Below are 25269 nucleotides of genomic sequence, written 5' to 3'. Positions count from 1 at the left end.
TACAGTAGCTGAACAATCAACTTAGCAATATGGGAGAGTAACCTACTGTAGAATGTAGCTGAACTTAGCTGAATGTAGCTGAATGTAGCTTAGTATCCACCCCTACTCCTCCACAGTCTTACCACAGCCTCCACCAAACCCAACAACCCCAGCATCCACCCCTCCATCACCCCTGGTATTGATCCCTCCTTCCCTCCAACCTTCACATAACCATTGGCCTCCACCCAGCCATCATCACCACTCAACCCCATGGATCTCAACCCAGCCTTCACCCTAGCCCAGAGGTAGGAATTCCTGGTCCTGGAGTGCCACAGTCACATCATGTTTTTGGATTTCCAGCAATCAATGAACTGATCAATTAGATCAGTTGGTCAGGTTTGCTGCACTGTCCCTTTATATCCCTTATCCACCGACCCAGCCATCCCCAAGCTCTTCCCAACCCCAGCCCTCCTCAAGCTCTTCCCAACCCCAGCCCTCCCCAAGCTCTTCCCAACCCCAGCCCAAGCTCTTCCCAACACCAGCCCTCCCCAAGCTCTTCCCAATCCCAGCCCTCCCCAAGCACTTCCCAACCCCAGCCCAAGCTCTTCCCAACCCCTCCCCAATCACTTCCCAACCCCAGCCCTCCCCAAACTCTTCCCAACCCCAACCCTCCTCAACCCCAGCCCTCCCCAAGCTCTTCCCAACCCCAACCCTCCCCAATTCCAGCCCTCCCCAAGCTCTTCCCAACCCTCCCCAATTCCAGCCCTACCCAAGCTCTTCCCAACCCCAACCCCAGCCCTCCCCAAGCTCTTCCCAACCCCAACCCTCCCACCCCAGCCCCCCCCCAAGCTCTTCCCAACCCTCTCTGCCCCAGCCCTCCCCAACCCAAGCTCCCCCCCAGGCTCTTCCCAACCCTCCTCAACCCCAGCCCTCCCCAACCCCAGCCCTCCCCAACCCCTTCCCCCAATCTCTTTCCAACCCTCCCCAACCCCAGCTCCCCCAAGCTCTTCCCAACCCTCCCCAACTCCATGTTATTGATAGACTTAACACAGCTGCCTTTCACAGATCCAACCATTCTTGTGGTTACATGGCACATCATTCCAAGCCACTACTGGGTCCTTTAGAGTGTTATCAACCAAAGCGCAGTCTTCTCCTTCGAAATCATTTGGCTCCCCTTTGTTCCAGTAACTTGTGGTCAGTGGTGTGCCGTCCACCCATCTCCAGGTTCCCTCAACTTCTTTGTCCGTCAGACCAAACCAGGCTCTTTTGTTGAACGCTTTGATTAAAGCCTGTTCCTCTCTGCTGTTGATGATCACCAGGTTTGCTCCTCTCGCCTGACAGTCCTTTCTGCTCAAGTCCCACGTTTTCTCATTAGTGGAGATGTAGTAACAACTGCAGCAAGACCTTATCCAGTCTTGGGGACATGTGCCATATTTATTACAGGTCTGTAGCTGGTCTCTCTCTTTGGTCAGGTTGTTGTAGCTGGTCTGTAGCTGGTCTCTCTCTTTAGACAGGAAACTATAACTGGTCTGTAGCTGGTCTCTCTCTTTGGTCAGGTTGTTGTAGCTGGTCTGTACCTGGTCTCTCTCTGCAGTCAGGTTGTTGTAACTGTTCAATAGGTTTCTCTCTGTGAAATAATACGATCAACAACCAAGTTAATCAGTCATTACCAAGGTTGGGGTCAATTCAATTTAAATTCCAGTCAATTCAGGAAGTACACTGGAATTCAAATTATCTTCAATGGTTTTCAATGAGTAACATTTTAAATTTGGTTTACTTTCTGATTTGACTGGAAAGTAAATGTTATTGAACCCTGGTTGTTACACCACTGACAATGAAGAATGTTTGAGTGGGAACATATCAAACTCACGGTAGAGTAAGAGGCCTATGATCCCAGCCAGTAGGAGAACACACAGCAGCCCCAGACACACTGCAGCAGCTAGAAAACGTCTCTTCCACACTGAAGCACAAATTATTGTCATAAGAACTGTATCATGTATTTGCGTTTATTTGTGTAGAGTAGCTCTGTCAAGCACTGAGTAAAATAGACAAGCTTGACTTGGGCCACAACACAACAACTGAGTTCTGGTACCTCAAATGTTCTGTTGCTTGAGTTGCAGCCCCTGTGGAAAAAACGGCATTGACCAGCATAGGCAGGTGACCAGCCTTCGTTGTGTTTTCACTGGTGACCAGCCTTTGTTGTGTTTTTGCAGGTGACCAGCCTTCGTTGTGTGACGTTAAAGACATTTTTGGGGTATCTGTGTCCCTTCCACGGGATGGTTGAGCTAATGTAGGCTAATGCGATTAGCATGAGGTTGTAAATAACAAGAACATTTCCCGGGACATAGACATATCTGATACTGGCAGAAAGCTTAAATTCTTGTTAATCTAACTGCACTGTCCAATTTACATGAGCTAATACAGTGAAAGAATACCATGTGATTGTTTGAAGAGCGTGCACAATTTTGAACATGAAAAGTTAATAATAAACAAATTAGGCACATTTGGGCAGTCTTGACAAAATTTTGAACATAAATGCAATGGTTCATTGGATCAGTCTAAAACGTTGCACATACACTGATCTAAAAGCCAAAATCTAAATTGCACCTGGGCTGGAATAATAATAACATATTATGGCTTTTCTCTTGCATTTCAAAGATGAAACAAAAAAAATACAAAAGAGCGGTTGGTTGTTTCTTTGTATTATCTTTTACCAGATCCAGATTGTGTCATATTGAATATTGAATGACATTCCTTTCACATTTCCATAAAAGCTTCAAAGTGTTTCCTTTCAAATGGTACCAAGAATATGCATATAGTTGCTGCAGGGCCTGAGCTACAGGCAGTTAGATTTCGGGAATGTCATTTCAGGTGAAAATGTATCAAAAGGGGCGGATCCTTAAAGCTATTGGCCGATACGGAAGAATCGGACCAAAATGCAGTTTGGGTTCATCATCTTTATTTATGAGAACCGACACAAAAACAATAAAGGACAAAGAAACGAACGTGCAGCTCAAAGGCAACAGTACAAAAACAAGATCCCACAACCAACGGGTGGGAAAAAGCTGCCTAAATATGATCCCCAATCAAAGACAACGATAGACAGCTGCCTCTGATTGGGAACCATACCAGGCCAACCTAGAAATAAAGAAACTAGAATGCCCACCCTAGTCACACCCAGACCCAAAATAGAGAATGAAGGATCTCTAAGGTCAGGGCGTGACAGATAGCTTGTTGGCCTGTCTTCCTGATTGGTACCTCTATTGCCTCCTTCCAGCTGCCTGGTAGTTTCCCCGCCTTCTACACTCTGTTGTTCAACAACAAAACCTTATCCAGTGCCTCATTACTAAGACGGGCCAACATAACATAGCACACCTCATCTTTTCCAGGTGAAGTTAGCCTATTTCCCTTTTTACCTCTGCCATGGTAAATGGTGCATTCATCATTTACATCCTCCCTCCTGTTCTGCACTCCAGGATGCTCCTCTCTCGTTCTCTCTCTCCCCCTCTGCCCCTCCTCAAAATTGACCACAAGAAGCCCAAACATATATAATATTTCACTAAAACATAATCAATTCAACATGTGATTGCTTGTCTCTATCATGCGTGGGAATACTTGGTAAACAGATTTCCAAAATTTAAATCACTTGGAGCTGATTTCATGAAAATGAAAATGCTCAGAAAACTTGAGTGGCCAAGTAAAACCACCGCCGGTCCAAAATCGGCCGATGGGCCACCAGTTGGGGAAGCCTGGTTCAGATAGTCTCATTCATTCATCAATTCTAACACTGGCTGTCATTCTGAATATAGATTTTGTGACTCTGTCTGGAGTGGATTAGGAATAGGAATTAAAACGTCATTTTGCAAGCCGGCATATTGTGACTTGAAACTGATCTCCAGTGTCCAAAACACAGCAAAGACTGGTCAACAACAAAAACACATTGAAGCCTGGACGGCCAGCATAACATGCTAGATCATCGGACCAGCATGGACCAGCTTGAAATTGATGCTGGTCTATGCTGTTTTTTTCAGCATATGGTGGAGTTCAGAAACCCAAAATGAATACCGGCTGTTACCTGAACGTTGATCACCAACTCCATCCTTCTTGCAGGACATGATGGTTCTTTGATTGGCATATATACAATCATCAATATCCATGGTATTTATTTATCAGGTTCTTCGTCTTCGAATCGTAATTTTTGTAACTTCTACTCTTGTAACTTCTACTATTGTAACTTCTACTGTTGTAACTTCTACTGTTGTAACTTCTACTGTTGTATCTTCTACTGTTGTAACTTCTACTGTTGTATCTTCTAATGTTGTAACTTCTACTGTTGTATCTTCTACTGTTGTAACTTCTACTGTTGTAACTTCTACTGTTGTAAAGTCTGCTGTTATCTCAGTCGTAGGTTTGTGTCTGTTCGCTGCACAGCTGGAGTCTCTGTGTGACTCAGTCTAATGTCAGAGACAGTTTTAACTGTCAACTTCATTAAAGGGGAAACTGTCTAACCAATAGTACGACACTAACCATCACCATGTGACCACAGACTTATTTTCTGAGAACCATGTTTGTTTATCACAGTGAAGATTAGTTTGTATATTTAGTTTATATTAGTTTAGTTTACTACAGTATAGATTAGTTTGTATATTTAGTTTATATTAGTTTAGTTTTTGTGCTTCATACTCTTAGTAGTTTAACACATTTCACCTTGCACACCATCGATGGTCATGAACAGTTATTTTCATCTCTGCTGTCTCAGTGAGAAGAGTTACTCAGAGATATGTATTTGAATGTACAATATGTCTGCATCTGTCTCAGTGAGAAGAGTTACTCAGAGATATGTATCAGAATGTACAATATGTCTGCATCTGTCTCAGAGGGTTTTCAGTGGTGATGTCCTTCACACCATTTGAAACTCATGTGGTCACTAAGTACAGAAGTGTGAAAGTGTGTGACAACAGCTCTGTGTGAGAGTCAGCTTGTCACATGCTTCTTACTGGAAAAAAGGCAAATGACTTACTGTAAATTACATGTTGATCATTTGCATAAGACCTGGCTCGGTTTAGAGCACTTCACTTCTCGAGGGGTGTGTCTGAGGAGTCCTGTGTGTAATTCTACGGTCACAAGACGCAGGCCTCCTCACAGTGGCTGAAGATACTCCAAACGTTTATCATTTTCATAATCTATCAGATATTTACTGAATTATAGCACATACAATATTTTACTGGAACAAACTAATAATTAATGGAGTTGAGATTTTGGTGTGAATTGAGGTTTTACATTTATTGGACAATTTCCCCCAAAATTATTGTAAGAATGATAACACTCATATATTCATTTTGTTATTGTATCAGGTATGTAGTATTTATTTTAAATAAAGAAAATAGGTGCTTCATTTGCATAAATACACCTGGTGTATTTGCATATATGAATACCTTAAGGGAAATTTTTTAACCCTTAAGGGAATATTCTGACATTAGCCGTATGGTTAGTGAGAAAGTCCATATTGCAAATGTACGGTCCCTTACTAGACGTCCGAAAATGTTTGTAAAATTTGCGGACGGCGTCGGGCCGTGCGGCAGGGCCGGATCTACCGGGAAGTCATCAAACGAACTCTCTCGGACATTCGGTTTCCGTTTTATAAAATAATCAAATTTTGGTCATTTTTCCGCTGTCCCGATAAATCCCACAAGAGGGCATAAGCAATCATATTGCAAATGTACAAAATATCACGAATCACGACGTGGCCTTATCTCCAAAACTGAAAATATTTCAAAGAAGTAACTTGGTGAGCGTAGGTTTGGCATAATGGGCAGTTGGCCCCGAACAAGATGGCGTCTAGGCCTCAACGGTTTGTGAGTTATTGCCATTTTTTTGGGATTAAAGGTCCAAAATGAAAATAGAGCAATAATTTTTCCGCTTCACGTCAAAGTCAAGGAGCCTCCGGTGTCAATAAAACAAGAACCAGCCATTTATCGATCGTCATTTAAGAGAAATCGTACAATGTCAAATTGGTGATGTTCAAAAATAGTTTTTTTTAAAAACTGTTACAGATCCAGTTGCAGGGTGTTCATACAAATCTTTTTAAAGTGTGCTGCGAAGCTCTGCGAGATTTCTGTGATTTTCTATGATTTTCTGAAATAACACACACTCACTAAACCCTCCGTAAATAACTCAGTTCTTAACGTAAAGACTTAAAACTCAGGATTCTGTAAAGGCATATGCCAATCAGGATATGAGTTTATTTATAGTTTCCTGTGCCAACCGGAAGTGCCTTAAATGGTGTAATTGTGGCTGTTTCCAAGGGTTAAAAAGGTCAGATCTTTTCAAAACTTCATATGTGTGATTAGGCAACCCCCATGAACTGTAAGTCAGTCATTTCTCCCAACAGATGTCAAAGAAAAGCTCTCTCTCACACACACACACACAGACACACACACACAGCAAGGATGGAGTGACAAAGTGCGGAGCTTAAAGACACACAGAGCCTGCTATGGAATTTCCATATTCTCTAGGCCGTGCCGAGTTCAATGAGATGCCCCGCTTGACCGTAGCTCGCTCTGATGGACACTGACTTGCTAGTTGACTTTTGTACATTTGCAATATGTTTAAACGGAGAGGGACCATCACCAAAATGTCATTCTGAAATCAACACAAAAAATGGCATCACCATAGTCTCCAGACTGTGCCGAGTTCAATAAGAATCCCCGCTTGACCGTGAAAAAAAGTAGGCCCAAAATGAAGCCTGGCCCTAAATGTCATTTGCTTTTGGGTGACAGTGAGAGAACCGTTAGGGTGAGAAGCACAATTCGACCTGAGGTCCTCCCGATCTGTGCAAGCCTAACCTTGACCGTGTGGCATTAACCCTTAATAGTAAAAAAGGGTTTTTTGATCACACAGATTACAATGACTTCTCTCCCCATAGGAATACATTGACTGCACCCCTAAATTCAACCTGAGGCCTATGTGGGTTATGAATGCTGTAGGAACCTGTCTTCGATGACAATCCATTAGGCCACTATGAGGTCTACCTGTGTTGATTCTAAGCTTCCTGGACCAACCGGAAGTGGTTAAAATCACCCTAAAATGTTTATATCCATACCCTACCTGCAGTTTGATAGAAATAGTGCATTCAACCCTGTGTAAATCAGTCAGTTCTTAACGTAAAGACTTAAAACTCAGGATTCTGTAAAAACATACCCCAATGAGGATATGTGTTGACTTATAGCTTCCTGTGCCAACCGGAAGTGCCATAATTGGTGTCACAGGGGCTGTTTCGAAGGGTTAAAAAAGTCAGATCTTTCCAAAACTTCATATGTGTGATTAGGCAACCCCCATGAACTGTAAATCAGTGATTTTTCCCATAAAATTTCAAAGAAAAACTAAATCACACACAGCTTGGAAGGAGGGACGTATTGGGGTGCGTAGAGACAGACAGTGCCTGCATTAGTTAACCTTGTTGGAACTTTTAAAGAACCGTCAGACCTAGAGTTCCGAAACTTTAGAAACCTGTTCTAGACCTCAGGTCGATAGTGCGTGGTGAGTTACATGGCTCTAGAAGGTTCTCGGACCGAGAAACAGCCTCGTACATTTGCAATGACTTCAATTCATTTTGACCATTACGATAATGATGACATTTAGAAAAGTCTCAGAGACTCAAGACTAGGTGCATTGAAACCGGCTCGGCCCATAGAGACGGACCCCAACGTTTCTGTCCGATAGCTCATTCAAGGATCCCGTAGCAAGGCATGGAAAAAAGTGGATTTTCAGCACCAATTAGGGTCTTGCTCACCAAATGACCTATCGGGCCGAAACTTGGGATTCGGGGTCGCCTCAGCTAGGCCTACACATGACATCTGAACTGGACCCGCTAGCTGGAACGTAACTATGTGTTTTACGTTTTTATCATGGTTTGAATAGAAGGCGTTGTGAATTTTGGGCCATTTCTGTAGTATGTGATAGTTGGCTACTAAACGAGTTGGAAAAAGTGGGTTTGGTGTCAGTTTGTATCAGTTTGGTGTCAGAATGATATCTAATTGACTGATGGACGGTGACTTGCTGGTGACTCTTGTCCATTTGCAATATGTTTTATCAGTGAGGTACCATCACCAAAGTGACACTTCTAAAATCAACTCTGACGAGCGATGGAATGGAACCAGAATCACTGCCCAGCCATCCTGAGTTCATCGGGCCAGTCAATTTCGCTTTCCTGCAGGATTTTTGAGCATGACAAGTTCGTGATGGTACATGCCCATTGAAACATATTGCAAATGCACATTGAATTTGCAAAAGTGAGAAAACATCCTCAAATGGACATGATGAAGTCAACACAACGAGCGATGGAAAGGAGCAACTATCACTGCCAGGCCATCCTGTGTTCATCAGGCCAGTCAACGTTGCATTCCTGCAGGATTTTTGAGCATGACTAATTTGTGATGGTACATGCCCACTGAAACATATTTCAAATGCATGTGCATTTGCAATATGATACAATAGTGAAAAAAACATCACCAAATGGACATGATGAAGTCAACACAACGAGTGATGGAAAGGAACACCTATCACTGCCCGGCCATCCTGTGTTCATCAGGTCAGTCAATTTTGCAATTCTGCAGTACTTTTGAGCATGTCAAATTTATTGTGGCATTTGACCCCCAAAAAATTGACATTTGACTTTGACTTTTGACTTCCTATGAAATCATATTGCAAATGGACAAAGCATGTGCCTTATGCACAAGTAAAAATAACTAAAACATTATGATAATAAAAGTTGACAAAAGTATAGTTTGACTTTTGAGCATGCCAAATTCGTGATGGTAAATGCCCATTTGAACCATATTGCAAATGCATGTGCACTTGCAATATGATTCAATAGTGAAAAAAAAATCACCAAATGGACATGATGAAATCAACACAACGAGTGATGGAAAGGAACAACTATCACTGCCCGGCCATCCCGAGTTCATCAGGCCAGTCGATTTTGCATTTCTGCAGGATTTTTGAGCATGTCAAATTTATTGTGGCATTTGGCCCCAAAAAGAGTGACTTTTGACTTTGAGTTTTGACTTCCTATTCAATCATATTGCAAATGGACAAAACATATGCCTTATGCACAAGTAAAAAAAAAAATTATGATAATAAAAGTTGACAAAAGTATAGTTTGAGCAAAGTATAGTTTGACTGTTGAGCATGCCAAATTCGTGATGGTAAATTCGCATCGAAACATATTGCAAATGCATGTGCATTTGCAATATGATTCTATAGTGAAAAAACATCACCAAATGGACATGATGAAGTCAACACAACGAGCGATGGAAAGGAACAACTATCACTGCACGGCCATCCTGTGTTAATCAAGTCAGTCAATTTTGCATTCCTGCAGGATTTTTGAGCATGACAAATTTGTGATGGTAAATGCCCATTGAAACATATTGCAAATGCACGTGCATTTGGATGTTTTCACTCACGAGACTCCCAGTTAGATAGCAAATGTTCCTTTTTTCCAAAAATATTATTTTTGTAGGCGAAATAGCTCCGTTTGTTCTCCACGTTTGGCTGAGAAATTGCAGTCACGAAAACGGCGAAAAATATTCCAAATTAGCTCCATAATATCGACAGAAACATGGCAAACGTTGTTTTTCAAATATCTATTCGATAATATATCCATCGGGACAATTCGTTTTTCAGTAGGACCGATTGGAATAATGGCTTCCTCTGTATTTTACGCGAGAATCTCTCTGGCAGCATCAGGTGACCACTTGCGCAATGTAGCCGCTTACGGGTATTCTTCAACGTGAATGCATAAAACTACGTCACAATGCTGTAGACACCTTCGGGAATACAGAGAAAGAGTAATCTGGTTGATAGCCCATTGACTGCTCAATAGGGACTCATTGGAACGCAGCGCTTTCAAAACATGGGGCACATCCGGAATGGATTTTTCTCAGGCTTTCACCTGCAACGATAAATCCATGATTATCGAAAACTTCAACAAGCATTTCTCAACGGCTGGCCATGCCTTCCGCCTGGCTACTCCAGCCTCGGCCAACAGCTCCGCCCCCCCCCTCCGCAGCTACTCGCCCAAGCCTCTCCAGGTTCTCCTTTACCCAAATCCAGATAGCAGATGTTCTGAAAGAGCTGCAAAACCTGGACCTGTACAAATCAGCTGGGCTGGACAATCTGGACCCTCTATTTCTGAAACTATCCGCCTCCATTGTCGTAACCCCTATTACCAGCCTGTTCAACCTCTCTTTCATATCGTCTGAGATCCCCAAGGATTGGAAAGCTGCCGCAGTCATCCCCCTCTTCAAAGGGGGAGACACCCTGGACCCAAACTGTTACAGACCTATATCCATCCTGCCCTGCCTATCTAAGGTCTTCGAAAGCCAAGTCAACAAACAGGTCACTGACCATCTCGAATCCCACCGTACCTTCTCCGCTGTGCAATCTGGTTTCCGAGCCGGTCACGGGTGCACCTCAGCCACGCTCAAGGTACTAAACGATATCATAACCGCCATCGATAAAAGACAGTACTGTGCAGCTGTCTTCGTTGACCTTGCCAAGGCTTTCGACTCTGTCAATCACCATATTCTTATCGGCAAACTCAGTAGTCTCGGTTTTTCTGATGACTGCCCTGCCTGGTTCACCAACTACTTTGCAGACAGAGTTCAGTGTGTCAAATCGGAGGGCATGCTGTCCGGTCCTCTGGCAGTCTCTATGGGGGTGCCACAGGGTTCAATTCTCGGGCCGACTCTTTTCTCTGTATATATCAATGATGTTGCTCTTGCTGCGGGCGATTCCCTGATCCACCTCTACGCAGACGACACCATTCTATATACTTCCGGCCCGTCCTTGGACACTGTGCTATCTAACCTCAAAACGAGCTTCAATGCCATACAACACTCCTTCCGTGGCCTCCAACTGCTCTTAAACGCTAGTAAAAACCAAATGTATGCTTTTCAACCGTTCGCTGCCTGCACCCGCACGCCTGACCAGCATCACCACCCTGGATGGTTCCGACCTTGAATATGTGGACATCTATAAGTACCTAGGTGTCTGGCTAGACTGTAGACTCTCCTTCCAGACTCATATCAAACATCTCCAATCGAAAATCAAATCTAGAGTCGGCTTTCTATTCCGCAACAAAGCCTCCTTCACTCACACCGCCAAACTTACCCTAGTAAAACTGACTATCCTACCGATCCTCGACTTCGGCGATGTCATCTACAAAATTGCTTCCAACACTCTACTCAGCAAACTGGATGCAGTTTATCACAGTGCCATCCGTTTTGTCACTAAAGCACCTTATACCACCCACCACTGCGACCTGTATGCTCTAGTCGGCTGGCCCTCGCTACATATTCGTCGCCAGACCCACTGGCTCCAGGTCATCTACAAGTCCATGCTAGGTAAAGCTCCGCCTTATCTCAGTTCACTGGTCACGATGGCAACACCCACCCCATCCAGCAGGTGTATCTCACTGATCATGCCTAAAGCCAACACCTCATTTGGCCGCCTTTCGTTCCAGTTCTTTGCTGCCTGTGACTGGAACGAATTGCAAAAATCGCTGAAGTTGGAGACTTTTATCTCCCTCACCAACTACAAACATCTGCTATCTGAGCAGCTAACCGATCGCTGCAGCTGTACATAGTCTATCGGTAAATAGCCTACCCATTTTTACCTACCTCATCCCCATGCTGTTTTTATTTATTTACTTTCCTGCTCTTTTGCACACCAATATCTCTACCTGTACATGACCATCTGATCATTTATCACTCCAGTGACTTCATTTATCACTCCTCATGCCTTTTGCACACAATGTACATACTCTCTTTTTTTTCTACTGTGTTATTGACTTGTTAATTGTTTACTCCATGTGTAACTCTGTGTTGTCTGTACACACTGCTATGCTTTATCTTGGCCAGGTCGCAGTTGCAAATGTGAGTGTTGTGTGATACGTTGTGCAGACCTCACTACCCTCTGGAGAGCCTTACGGTTGTGGGCGGAGCAGTTGCCGTACCAGGCGGTGACACAGCCCTTCAGGATGCTCTTGATTGTGCATCTGTAGAAGTTTGTGAGTGCTTTTGGTGACAAGCCAAATTTCTTCAGCCTCCTGAACATTCTTCACGATGCTGTCTGTGTGGGTGGACCAATTCAGTTTGTCTGTGATGTGTATGCCGAGGAACTTGAATCTTGCTACCCTCTCCACTACTGTTCCATCGATGTGGATAGGGGGGTGTTCCCTCTGCTGTTTCCTGAAGTCCACAATAATCTCCTTAGTTTTGTTGACGTTGAGTGTGAGGATATTTTCCTGACACCACACTCCGAGGGCCCTCACCTCCTCCCTGTAGGCCGTCTCGTTGTTTTTGGTAATGAAGCCTACCACTGTTGTGTCGTCCGCAAACTTGATGATTGAGTTGGAGGCGTGCGTGGCCACGCAGTCGTGGGTGAACAGGGAGTACAGGAGAGGGCTCAGAACGCACCCTTGTGGGGCCCCAGTGTTGAGGATCAGCGGGGTGGAGATGTTGTTGCCTACCCTCCCCACCTGGGGGAGGCCCGTCAGGAAGTCCAGTACCCAGTTGCACAGGGCGGGGTCGAGACCCAGGGTCTCGAGCTTGATGACGAGCTTGGAGGGTACTATGGTGTTAAATGCCGAGCTGTAGTCGATGAACAGCATTCTCACATAGGTATTCCTCTTGTCCAGATGGGTTAGGGCAGTGTGCAGTGTGGTTGAGATTGCATCGTCTGTGGAAGTATTTGGGTGGTAAGCAAATTGGAGTGGGTCTAGGGTGTCAGGTAGGGTGGAGGTGATATGGTCCTTGACTAGTCTCTCAAAGCACTTCATGATGACGGAAGTGAGTGCTACGGGGCGGTAGTCGTTTAGCTCAGTTACCTTAGCTTTCTTGGGAACAGGAACAATGGTGGCCCTCTTGAAGCATGTGGGAACAGCAGACTGGGATAGGGATTGATTGAATATGTCCGTAAACACACCAGCCAGCTGGTCTGCGCATGCTCTGAGGGCGCGGCTGTGGATGCCGTCTGGGCCTGCAGCCTTGCGAGGGTTAACACGTTTAAATGTTTTACTCACCTCGATTGCAGTGAAGGAGAGGCCGCATGTTTTGGTTGCAGGCCGTGTCAGTGGCACTGTATTGTCCTCAAAGCGGGCAAAAAAGTTATTTAGTCTGCCTGGGAGCAAGACATCCTGGTCCGTGACGGGGCTGGTTTTCTTTTTGTAATCCGTGATTGACTGTAGACCTTGCCACATACCTCTTGTGTTTGATCCGTTGAATTGAGATTCTACTTTGTCTCTATACTGACGCTTAGCTTGTTTGATTGCCTTGCGGAGGGAATAGCTGCACTGTTTGTATTCGGTCATGTTTCCGGTCACCTTGCCCTGATTACAAGCAGTGGTTCGCGCTTTCAGTTTCACACGAATGCTGCCATCAATCCACGGTTTTTGGTTTGGGAATGTTTTAATTATTGCTATGGGAACGACATCTTCAACGCACGTTCTAATGAACTCGCACACCGAATCAGCGTATTCGTCAATGTTGTTGTCTGACGCAATACGAAACATATCTCAGTCAACGTGATGGAAGCAGTCTTGGAGTGTGGAATCAGATTGGTCGGACCAGCGTTGAACAGACCTCAGCGTGGGAGCTTCTTGTTTTAGTTTCTGTCTGTAGGCAGGGATCAACAAAATGGAGTCGTGGTCAGCTTTTCCGAAAGGAGGGCGGGGCAGGGCCTTATATGCGTCGCGGAAGTTAGAATAGCAGTGATCCAAGGTTTTGCCAGCCCTGGTTGCGCAATCGATATGCTGATACAATTTAGGGAGTCTTGTTTTCAGATTAGCCTTGTTAAAATCCCCAGCTACAATGAATGCAGCCTCAGGATGTATGGATTCCAGTTTGCAAAGAGTCAAATAAAGTTTGTTCAGAGCCATCGATGTGTCTGCTTGGGGGGGAATATATACGGCTGTGATTATAATCGAAGAGAATTCCCTTGGAAGATAATGTGGTCGACATTTGATTGTGAGGAATTCTAAATTAGGTGAACAGAAGGACTTGAGTTCCTGTATGCTTTTGTGACCACACCACGTCTCGTTAGCCATAAGGCATACGCCCCCGCCCCTCTTCTTACCAGAAAGATGTTTGTTTCTTTCGCGCGATGTGTGGAGAAACCAGCTGGCTGCACCGACTCCGATAGCGTCTCTCCAGTGAGCCATGTTTCCGTGAAGCAAAGAACGTTACAGTCTCTGATGTCCCTCTGGAATGCTACCCTTGCTCGGATTTCATCAACCTTGTTGTCAAGAGACTGGACATTGGCGAGAAGTATACTGGGGAGCGGTGCACGATGTGCCCGTCTCCGGAGTCTGACCAGAAGACCGCTACGTTTCCCTCTTTTACGAAGTCGTTTTTTTGGGTCGCCGGCTGGGACCGAGGGGTGCAGATTACTGTTTGATTTGAGATAAAGCGCTCCTCCAGATTACTGTCTGATTTGAGATAAAGCGCTCCTCCAGATTACTGTCTGATTTGAGACAAAGCGCTCCTCCCTCTCCGCTGTCGCCAGATGACGTGACGGCCCATTGTCCAGTTCAACCCGGGTCAGCGTAATAGAACTCCCTCAATAGCAGGATATTCTCAGATTACAAATCAACCAGCTTGGCTCTAGATTACACCTATCTAAACATACTGTACATTGTTTTCGAGATGAGACGTATCATCTGACTGTTCATTGTCAGATGTTGCTTTCATTTCAGCTCATCTAGTTTGTAAACATTTCAGTCGAATTAAATTGTAACTTTTTTTCAATTCCCCCAAAAACCGAGACGATGCGTTTAAATCCCAGACTAAAACGTAGCCTTTGACTGGTCTTTACAAACATGTTCACGGTCTTAGCGTTAATGGAAAAAATGACAGGCTCAAGAAAGAGAATGAACGAGTCTCAGGAGTAAAATGAAATTAATCAATCCAGAGTAGTGGCAACCTGTCATTCAGGGACTCAACAGTTTTGCTAAAACAAATATATAATAAGAATTTATTTGTAAAAAAGTATTGCCTTTTTCGCATGTTATTTTTGCATTACCTCATGTCACATAGTTTGCAAACAACGTAAACAAAATATATTAAGTTAATAAATCCACATGCAAACATGGTCTCTTTGTGGAGTAAAGCAGCTCCACAATTTAGGTCTTTCAGACTAGCTCAGTGCTTCCTGTGGTACAGAAGACAACAGTCCTTCAGACTAGCTCAGCGCTTTCTGTGGTACAGAAGACAACAGTCCTTCAGACGTGCTCAGTGCTTTCTGTGGTACAGAAGACAACAGTCCTTCAGACTTGCTCAGTGCTTCCTGTGGTACAGAAGACAACTGTCCTTCAGACTTGCTCAGTGCTTCCTGGGTTACAGAAGACAACAGTCCTTCAGACTTGCTCAGTGCTTTCTCTGGTACAGAAGACAACAGTCCTTCAGACTACCTCAGTGCTTTCTGTGGTACAGAAGACAACAGTCCTTCCAGAATCCATGTTAGATCAACTATTATACAGTAGAGAACAGTCCTTCTAGACTCCATGTTAGATCAACTATTATACAGTAGAGAACAGTCCTTCTAGACTCCATGTTAGATCAACTATTATACAGTAGAGAACAGTCCTTCTAGACTCCATGTTAGATCAACTATTATACAGTATAGAGAACAGTCCTTCTAGACTCCATCTTCTCGACTAGCTGTGATAATAAAGACAGATTCATTTCCTGTAATGACGGGGCGGTGAGTCAGAAGCAGGTGAAATATTTTAATAAAACAACAAAACCAAGAACACGACAATAATAACATGAGGCAGAACACCGACACACAAGATCAACACCAACTGGTGAGTGAACCTGGGAGACATGTAAAGGGGAGGAAATGATGCAGGTAATGGTGTCCAGGTGTGAAACACAGGTTAATAACGAGTGCCACGTGTGAAACACAGGTTAATAACGAGTGCCAGGTGTGAAACACAGGTTAATAACGAGTACCAGGTGTGAAACACAGGTTAATAACGAGTGCCAGGTGTGAAACACAGGTTAATAACGAGTGCCAGGTGTGAAACACAGGTTAATAACGAGTGCCACGTGTGAAACACAGGTTAATAAAGAGTGCCAGGTGTGAAACACAGGTTAATAAAGAGTGCCAGGTGTGAAACACAGGTTAATAACGAGTACCAGGTGTAAAACACAGGTTAATAACGAGTACCAGGTGTGAAACACAGGTTAATAACGAGTGCCAGGTGAGAAACACAGGTTAATAACGAGTGCCAGGTGTGAAACACAGGTTAATAACGAGTACCAGGTGTAAAACACAGGTTAATAATGGGGTCCAGGTGTGAAACACAGGTTAATAATGGTGTCCAGGTGTGAAACACAGGTTAATAACGAGTACCAGGTGTGAAACACAGGTTAATAATGGTGTCCAGGTGTGAAACACAGGTTAATAACGAGTGCCAGGTGTGAAACACAGGTTAATAACGAGTGCCAGGTGTGAAACACAGGATAATAACGAGTGCCAGGTGTGAAACACAGGTTAATAACGAGTGCCAGGTGTGAAACACAGGTTAATAACGAGTGCCAGGTGTGAAACACAGGTTAATAACGAGTGCCAGGTGTGAAACACAGGTTAATAACGAGTGCCAGGTGTGAAACACAGGTTAATAATGGTGTCCAGGTGTGAAACACAGGTAAATAACGAGTGCCAGGTGTGAAACACAGGTTAATAATGGTGTCCAGGTGTGAAACACAGGTAAATAACGAGTGCCAGGTGTGAAACACAGGTTAATAATGGTGTCCAGGTGTGAAACACAGGTTAATAACGAGTGCCAGGTGTGAAACACAGGTTAATAATGGTGTCCAGGTGTGAAACACAGGTTAATAACGAGTGCCAGGTGTGAAACACAGGTTAATAATGGTGTCCAGGTGTGAAACACAGGTAAATAACGAGTGCCAGGTGTGAAACACAGGTTAATAATGGTGTCCAGGTGTGAAACACAGGTTAATAACGAGTGCCAGGTGTGAAACACAGGTTAATAACGAGTGCCAGGTGTGAAACACAGGTTAATAACGAGTGCCAGGTGTGAAACACAGGTTAATAACGAGTGCCAGGTGTGAAACACAGGTTAATAACGAGTACCAGGTGTGCGTAACTCCCAGGACCGTAGTAATCTGGCGACGTCGTACTCCGGAGGGGGTGACAAGTCCTTAGTGGTGAATCTCCACAACCACAGAAAACAGTCCTTCTGTTATCAGGTCATTGTATTGTTGTTGCATATGTTTTCATATGTTTATTATATTGTATTGTACATTTGTAATGTTCTATGTTGTATGTACTTGACAAGGTAAATTGAATAAGCAGAAAAAAGCTCAGGATATATAGGACTTAATAATCCTGTTTAGCAGTACAGAGAGTACCGAGGATGAATCCTATTTCTCACAGATCCATCTGTATTTATAGGAACATTCATAGTCCCACCATTCTCCTGTGTCTGATGACAAGGAGTAGAAATACACACAGTTCTCTGCTCCTCCACCATTAGGCTCTCCACTGTTCCAATACCTGCAGGAGAAACAACACATAGAATCAGGCTGTCCACTGTTCCAATACCTGTAGGAGAAACACCACACAGAATCAGACTGTCCACTGTTCCAATAACTGTAGAAGAAACAACACAGAATCAGACTGTCCACTGTTCCAATACCTGTAGAAGAAACACCACACAGAATCAGGCTGTCCACTGTTCCAATTCCTGTAGGAGAAACAACACATAGAATCAGGCTGTCCACTGTTCCAATACCTGTAGGAGAAACAACACAGAATCAGGCTGTCCATTCTGAACATACTACTCCAGACAGTGATGTCATAGTGACACAGAATTCATTAATGTCTTACTTTGTGGTCAGTGGTGTGTCGTCCACCCATTTCCAGGTCCCCTCAGTAACAGAGTCAGTCAGACCAATCCAGACATAGTTATTTCGTCCACATAACCAGTTGACTAATGTCTGTAGTTGTGGGAGAGAGACAACATTGTTAACACATAGTCATTCCTGCGCTCTGTCTCTCTCTCTCTCTCTTTTTCTGGAAGCAATTGAACTAGATAATAAACAAAAGTGAAATAAACTATAAAAATTAACAGTAAACATTTCCCTTACAAAAGCTCCAAACAATAAAGATATTTCAAATGTCATATTATTTGCAAGTAGTTAAAGTACAAAAGGGAAAAGAAATAAAGATAAATATGGGTATACTTCCAAAGTTGTGGCAAATTGGCTTAAGGAAAGTCAAGGTTTTGGAGTAGCACAAAGCCCTGACCTCAATCCCATAGAAAATTTGTGGGCAGAACTGAAAAAGTGTGTGCGAGCAAGGAGGCCTGATTCAATTACCCCAGCTCTGTCAAGAGGAATGGGCCAAAATTCAATCAATTTATTGTGGGAAGCTTGTGGAAGGCTACCCAAAACTTTTGACACAAGTTAAACCATTTAAAGGCAATGCTACCAAAAACGAATTGAGTGTATGTAAACTTCTGACCCACTGGGAATGTGATGAAAGAACTAAAAGCTGAAATAAATCCTTCACTCTACTATTATTCTGACATTTCACATTCTTAAAATATAGTGGTGACTGACCTAAAACAGGGAATTTTTACTAGGATTAAATGTCAGGAATTGTGAAAAACTGAGTTTAAATGTATTTGGCTAAGGTGTATGTAAACCTCCGACTTCAAAGGTATCTGGGAGATTATCAAAATTGAGTTTGTTTTCAAGTTATTTGTGGATATGTGTAATCTGAGGGAAATATGTGTCCCTAATATGGTCATACATTTGAAAGGAGTTTAGAAAGTGCAGCTCAGTTTCCACCTCATTTTGTGGGCAGTGAGCACATAGCCTGTCTTCTCTTGAGAGCCAGGTCTGCCTACGGCGGCCTTTCTCAATAGCAAGGCTATGCTCACTGAGTCTTTACATATTCAAAGCTTTCCTTAAATTTGGGTCAGTCACAGTGGTCAGGTATTCTGCCACGGTGTACTCTCTGTTTAGGTCCAAATAGCATTCTAGTTTGCTCTGTTTTTTAGGTAATACTTTCCAATGTGTCATGTAATTATCTTTTTGTTTTCTCATGATTTGTTTAGGTGTAATTGTGTTGCTGTCCTGGGGCTCTGTGGGGTCTGTTTGTGTTTGTGAACAGAGCCCCAGGACCAGCTAGGTGATGGCTTTGTTATGGAAGGTTGGGAATCGCTTCCTTTTAGATTGTTGTAGAATTTAACAACTCTTTTCTGGATTTTGATAATTAGTGGGTATCTGCCTAATTCTGCTCTGCGTGCATTATTTGGTGTTTTATGTTGTACACAGAGGATATTTTTAAAGAATGATGCATGCAGAGTCTCAATTTGATGTTTGTCCCATTTTGTGAAGTCTTGGTTGGTGAGCGGCAATGGGTTCTATAACTGATTCAAGTCTTTTTTGCCAGATCCTATTTGGTATGTCAATTTTATGTTCCTTTTGATGGCTTAGAAGGCCCTTGTTGCCTTCTATCTCAGATCGTTCACAGCTTTGTGGAAGTTACCTGTGGCGCGGATGTTTAGACGGAGGTATGTATAGTTGTTTGTGTACTCTAGGGAAACGGTGTCAAGGTGGTATTTATATTTGCGGTCCTGAGATTTATTTTTACGGCCCAGGTCTGACAGAATCTGTGGAGAAGATCTAGGTGCTGCTGTAGGCCCTCCTTGGTTGGGGACAGAAGCACCAGATCATCAGCAAACAGTAGACATTTGACTTCAGATTTTAGTAGGGTGAGGCCCCGGGCTGCAGACTGCTCTAATTCCTCACCAATTTGTTGATATATATGTTGAAGATGGTGGGGCTTAAGCTGCATCCCTCTCTCTCTCTCTCTCTCTCTCTCTGTCACTCTCTCTTTCTCACACACCTGTTTCTCTTGGCTGTTGATGACCACCAGGTGTGCGCCTCTATTTCTGCAGTCCTGTCTGCTCTCCTCCCAGGATTTGTACTCAGTAGAGACGTAGTAACAAATGCTACCAAGCTTCTTCCATCCTTCCGGACACACTATAAGTTGAACATTTCTTGCTTTAGTCACTTTAATACAACAATGAATTAAGTATCAATCAGACAGTCAAGAAAGACACTAACTAATGGACGGTTCGGAAGTTGGAGATTGTTTATCACATTGTTCCTTTAATGCCAGTTTGTGAGTGGCATGTGAACTGATACAGAGACTGTCAAACAAAACAGTAATTAGACATATTCACTCACCTTTCTCAACTAAAGATTGTTTCAGATGTTCTGTCTCTTTCTGTAGCTGGTCTCTCTCTTTGATCAGGGTGTTGTTGCTGGTCTGTAGCTGGTCTCTCTCTTTGATCAGGGTGTTGTTGCTAGTCTGTAGCTGGTCTCTCTCTCTGGTCAGGGTGTTGTAACTGGTCTGTAGCTGGTCTCTCTCTTTGGTCAGGATGTTCTTGCTAGTCTGTAGCTGGTCTCTCTCTTTGATCAGGGTGTTGTAACTGGTCTGTAGCTGGTCTCTCTCTTTGGTCAGGGTGTTGTAACTGGTCTGTAGCTGGTCTCTCTCTTTGATCAGGGTGTTGTAACTGGTCTGTAGCTGGTCTCTCTCTTTGGTCAGGGTGTTGTTGCTGGTCTGTAGCTGGTCTCTCTCTTTGATCAGGGTGTTGTTGCTAGTCTGTAGCTGGTCTCTCTCGTCAGTCAGGTTGTTGCTGCTGGTCTGTAGCTGTTCTCTCTCTGCAGTCAGGTTGTTGTTGCTGGTCTGTAGCTGGTCTCTCTCTTTGGTCAGGGTGTTGTAACTGGTCTGTAGCTGGTCTCTCTCTTTGATCAGGGTGTTGTAACTGGTCTGTAGCTGGTCTCTCTCTTTGGTCAGGGTGTTGTACCTGGTCTGTAGCTGGTCTCTCTCTTTGATCAGGGTGTTGTAACTGGTCTTTAGCTGGTCTCTCTCTTTGGTCAGGGTGTTGTAACTGGTCTGTAGCTGGTCTCTCTCTTTGATCAGGGTGTTGTTGGTAGTCTGTAGCTGGTCTCTCTCGTCAGTCAGGTTGTTGCTACTGGTATGTAGATGGTCTCTCTCTGCAGTCAGGTTGTTGTTGCTGGTCTGTAGCTGGTCTCTCTCTTTGATCAGGGTGTTGTAACTGGTCTGTAGCTGGTCTCTCTCTTTGGTCAGGGTGTTGTAACTGGTCTGTAGCTGGTCTCTCTCTTTGATCAGGGTGTTGTAACTGGTCTGTAGCTGGTCTCTCTCTTTGGTCGGGGTTTTGTTGCTGGTCTGTAGCTGGTCTCTCTCTTTGATCAGGGTGTTGTTGCTAGTCTGTAGCTGGTCTCTCTCTTTGGTCAGGGTGTTGTAACTGGTCTGTAGCTGGTCTCTCTCTTTGGTCAGGGTGTTGTAACTGGTCTGTAGCTGGTCTCTCTCTTTGGTCAGGGTGTTGTAACTGGTCTGTAGCTGGTCTCTCTCTTTGATCAGGGTGTTGTAACTGGTCTGTAGCTGGTCTCTCTCTGCAGTCAGGTTGTTGTTGCTGGTCTGTAGCTGGTCTCTCTCTTTGGTCAGGGTGTTGTTGCTAGTCTGTAGCTGGTCTCTCTCTGCAGTCAGGTTGTTGCCGCTAATCTGTAACTGTTCCCACTCTTTAGTCAGTGTGTTGGAGCTGGTCAATTGGTTTCTCTCTGTGAAATAATATGATCAATGAACAAGGTAACACTGGAAATGTTGATCAGACATGACCAGGGTTGGGGTCAGTTGCATTTCATTTCCAGTCAATTCAGGAAGTACACTGAAATTCCAATTGATTTCCAATTCTTGGAATTGGATTTTGGTGTACATTCTGAATGGAATTGACTGGAATGTAAATGTAATTGATCCCTGTTCATTACACCACTGATGATGAAGAATGTTTGAGTGAGAACATATCAAACTCACGGTAGAGAAACAGGCCTATGATCCCAGCCAGTAGGAGAACACACAGCAGTCCCAGACACCCTGCAGCAGCTCCAGAGTATCTCTTCCACCACTGACACGACACTGAAGCACAAATTATTACAACTAGAACTGGCTAATTTTCAGCTTTTTATTTGTGTCCAGTTGCTCTTTGAATCACTGAGGGAAATACACAAGCTAGACAGAACACCAGCACTGACTGAGTTCCACCTCACATTTTATACTGCTTGACTTCCAGAACCTCTAACAGAATATTGGCTTAAACATATTGCAGAGTTCAGGCACCCAAAATGACTGCCAACACCTATTTCAATCCAAATCAAATTTCATTTGTCAATTGCTTCATAAACAACAGGTGTTTGCTAATAGTGAAATGCTGACTGACAGATCCTTTTCCAACAATGCAGAGTGAAAGATACAACATTTAAAATAGTGACACATGGAATAAATACACAGTGAATAACGAAGAAGAATAACAAGGCAAACTAACATGGCTACAGTGCATTTGGAAAGTATCTGTCACACCCTGACCTTAGTTATCTTTGTTTTCTTTATTATTTGGTCAGGGTGTGACAAGGGTGGTTTGTGTAGTTTTTGAATTGTCTTGGGGTTTTTGTATGTTTATGGGGTTTTCTAGTCTAGGTGTTTATATGTCTATGGTTGCCAAGATTGGTTCTCAATCAGAGTGTCACAACTTCTACCAAAGTCGTTGCTTCTCAATCAGAGTGTCACAACTTCTACCGAAGTCGTTGCCTCTCCTTGTTCGGGGCGGTGTTCGGGGGTCGACGTCTTCTAGCCATCATTGATCCATTTTTCATTTTCCATTGGTTTTGTCTTGTCTTCCCACACACCTGTTTTCAATCCCATTCATTACCTGTTGTGTATTTAACCCTATGTTTCCCCTCATGTCTTTGTCAGAGATTGTTTTATGTCAGTGTTGTTTTATGGTTGTATAGGTGCGCGACGGGTCCTCGTACCCATGTTTATTTACATATGTACACATTAGTGTTTGGAGCATGTTAAGTAGACTTATATTAAAATTGCCTCATGTTATTATTGTCGTGTTCTTGGTTTTGTTGTTTTATTAAAATAATTCCCCTGCATCCGACTCACCGCCACGTCATTACAGGAAATTAATCTGTCTTTATTATCACAGCTAGTCGAGAAGATGGAGTCCAGAAGGACTGTTCTCTACTGTATAATAGTTCATCTAAAATGGAGTCCAGAAGGACTGTTCTCTACTGTATAATAGTTGATCTGAAACTGAGTCTAGAAGGACTGTTCTCTACTGTATAATAGTTTATCTAACATGGATTCTAGAAGGACTGTTCTCTACTGTATAATGGTTGATCTGACACGGAGTCCAGAATGACTGTTGTCTTCTGTACCACAGAAAGCACTGAGCTAGTCTGAAGGACTGTTGTCTTCGTACCACAGAAAGCACTGAGCTAGTCTGAAGGACTGTGGTCTTCTGTACCACAGAAAGCACTGAGGTAGTCTGAAGGACTGTTGTCTTCTGTACCACAGGAAGCACTGAGCTAGTCTGAAGGACTGTTGTCTTCGTACCACAGAAAACACTGAGCTAGTCTGAAGGACTGTGGTCTTCTGTACCACAGAAAGCACTGAGCTAGTCTGAAGGACTGTGGTCTTCTGTACCACAGGAAACACTGAGCTAGTCTGAAGGACTGTTTTTCTCCTCCTGAACATAACAAGATCCATTTATCCCACGGGATACAAAGGAGATACTGCCGGCTGCCAGGGTTTCCTCCTCAAACTGAACTTGTATCTGGCCACGGTCTCCCCAGTGCCATCGGACTGTGAGAAGAGTTGCGTGCGTGACTAACAGGAAACCATAGGTCGAGCATGTTCAGCTATTGGTTGTGCGCCCAGAACGAACAATGGAGGGTGGGGGCCTAATTCCCAAGTTAGGTTCCTGCATTGTACACACATTTCTATCTTATATGACCTAGTTTCTTTAACAATAATAACTAAGCAACTCAGCTTAATAAGGAAAGATCTTTGAGCATACAAGCTTCAGTAAGGTTTAACAGAAAACACAGTGTGTGTGTGTGTGTGTGTGTGTGTCGGGGTGTAAGTGTGTGTCAGTGTCTAGCACTTTAACAGGATAAACTGTTACCTGAATGTTGATCACCAGCTCCATTCTTCTTGCAGGGCATGATGGGTCTTTTGTTGTTGTAAATATGATCATCAACGTCCATGGTCTTTATTTCATTAGGTTCTTCGTCTTCAAATCCATTTGTGTATTCATAGATTCCCTTATACATCTTGATACGCTTGTGGTCCCCAAAAAAACATCTACTGTTGTATCTTCTACTGTTGTAATTTCTACTGTTGTACCTTCTACTGTTGTATCTTCTATGTTGTATCTTCTACTGTTGCAATTTCTACTGTTGTACCTTCTACTGTTGTATCTTCTACTGTTGTATCTTCTACTGGTGTAAAGTCTGCTGATATCTCAGTTGTAGGTTTGTGTCTGTTCGCTGCACAGCTGGAGCCTCTGTGTGAGTCTAATGTCAGAGACAGTTTTAACAGTCAAAACCATTAAAGGGGAAACTGTCTAACCAATAGTACGACTCTAACCATCACCATGTGACCACTGACTTATTTTCTGAGAACCATGTTTGTTTCCCACAGTGAAGATTAGTTTGTATATTTAGTTTATATTAGTTTAGTTTACAACAGTGTAGATTAGTTTGTATATTTAGTTTATATTAGTTTAGTTTACTACAGTGTAGATTAGTTTGTATATTTAGTTCATATTAGTTTAGTTTACCACAGTGTAGATTAGTTTGTATATTTAGTTTATATTAGTTTAATTTACCACAGTGTAGATTAGTTTGTATATTTGGTTTATATCAGTTTAGTTTACAACAGTGTACAACACCTATGTTTGAACCACCACCAGGACATCAGATCGGATCCCAGTAGGAGACCTAAAACAACGGCGCCGCAGAAGGGGCAGGCGGAGCGGTCTTCTGGTCAGGCTCCATGGACGGGCACATTGCTTACCGCTCCCGAGTATAGTACACGCCAATGTTCAGTCTCTTGACAACAAGGTAGACGAAATTCGAGCAAGAGTTGCTTTCCGGAGAGACATCCGAGATTGCAACATTCTCTGTTTCACGGAAACATGGCTCACTCGGGATACATTATCAGAGTTGGTACAGCATCCCGGTTTCTTCACGCATCGCGCCGACAGAAACAAACATCTCTCTGGTAAGAAGAAGGGCGGGGTGTATGCTTTATGATTAACAAGTCGTGGTGTGATCATAACAACATACAGGAACTCAAGTCCTTTTGTTCACCTTA

General features: G+C 43.5%; 1 protein-coding gene across 1 annotated transcript; it reads right to left on the bottom strand.

Moving 5' to 3' along the window:
- Window positions 1–1022: 1022 nt before the first annotated feature.
- LOC139394178 (C-type lectin domain family 4 member M-like) lies at window positions 1023–24224 on the bottom strand. The gene is made up of 4 exons (XM_071142220.1): window positions 24077–24224; window positions 21922–22023; window positions 20912–21461; window positions 1023–1404 (listed from the first exon to the last, which is right to left on the bottom strand). The coding sequence occupies exons 1-4, from the start codon at window positions 24222–24224 to the stop codon at window positions 1023–1025; spliced, it is 1182 nt and encodes a 393-aa protein (XP_070998321.1).
- Between the last annotated feature and the right edge of the window lie 1045 nt (window positions 24225–25269).

Source organism: Oncorhynchus clarkii, unplaced genomic scaffold (assembly GCF_045791955.1).
Source record: "Oncorhynchus clarkii lewisi isolate Uvic-CL-2024 unplaced genomic scaffold, UVic_Ocla_1.0 unplaced_contig_8380_pilon_pilon, whole genome shotgun sequence".
Lineage (NCBI taxonomy): Eukaryota > Metazoa > Chordata > Actinopteri > Salmoniformes > Salmonidae > Oncorhynchus > Oncorhynchus clarkii.
Note: the sequence above shows the minus strand (reverse complement) of the source record. Positions and strands in the feature narration are given on the sequence as shown.

Coding starts and splice junctions, on each gene's coding strand:
- LOC139394178 (XM_071142220.1), bottom strand. CDS start 24,224: ATGTATAAGGGAATCTATGAATACACAAATGGATTTGAAGACGAAGAA. Junction 21,462..21,921: donor CATAGGCCTGTTTCTCTACC/GTGAGTTTGATA, acceptor CCCTGATCAAAG/AGAGAGACCAGCTACAGACC. Junction 1,405..20,911: donor AACACCCTGATCAAAGAGAG/AGACCAGCTACA, acceptor TAAATATGGCAC/ATGTCCCCAAGACTGGATAA.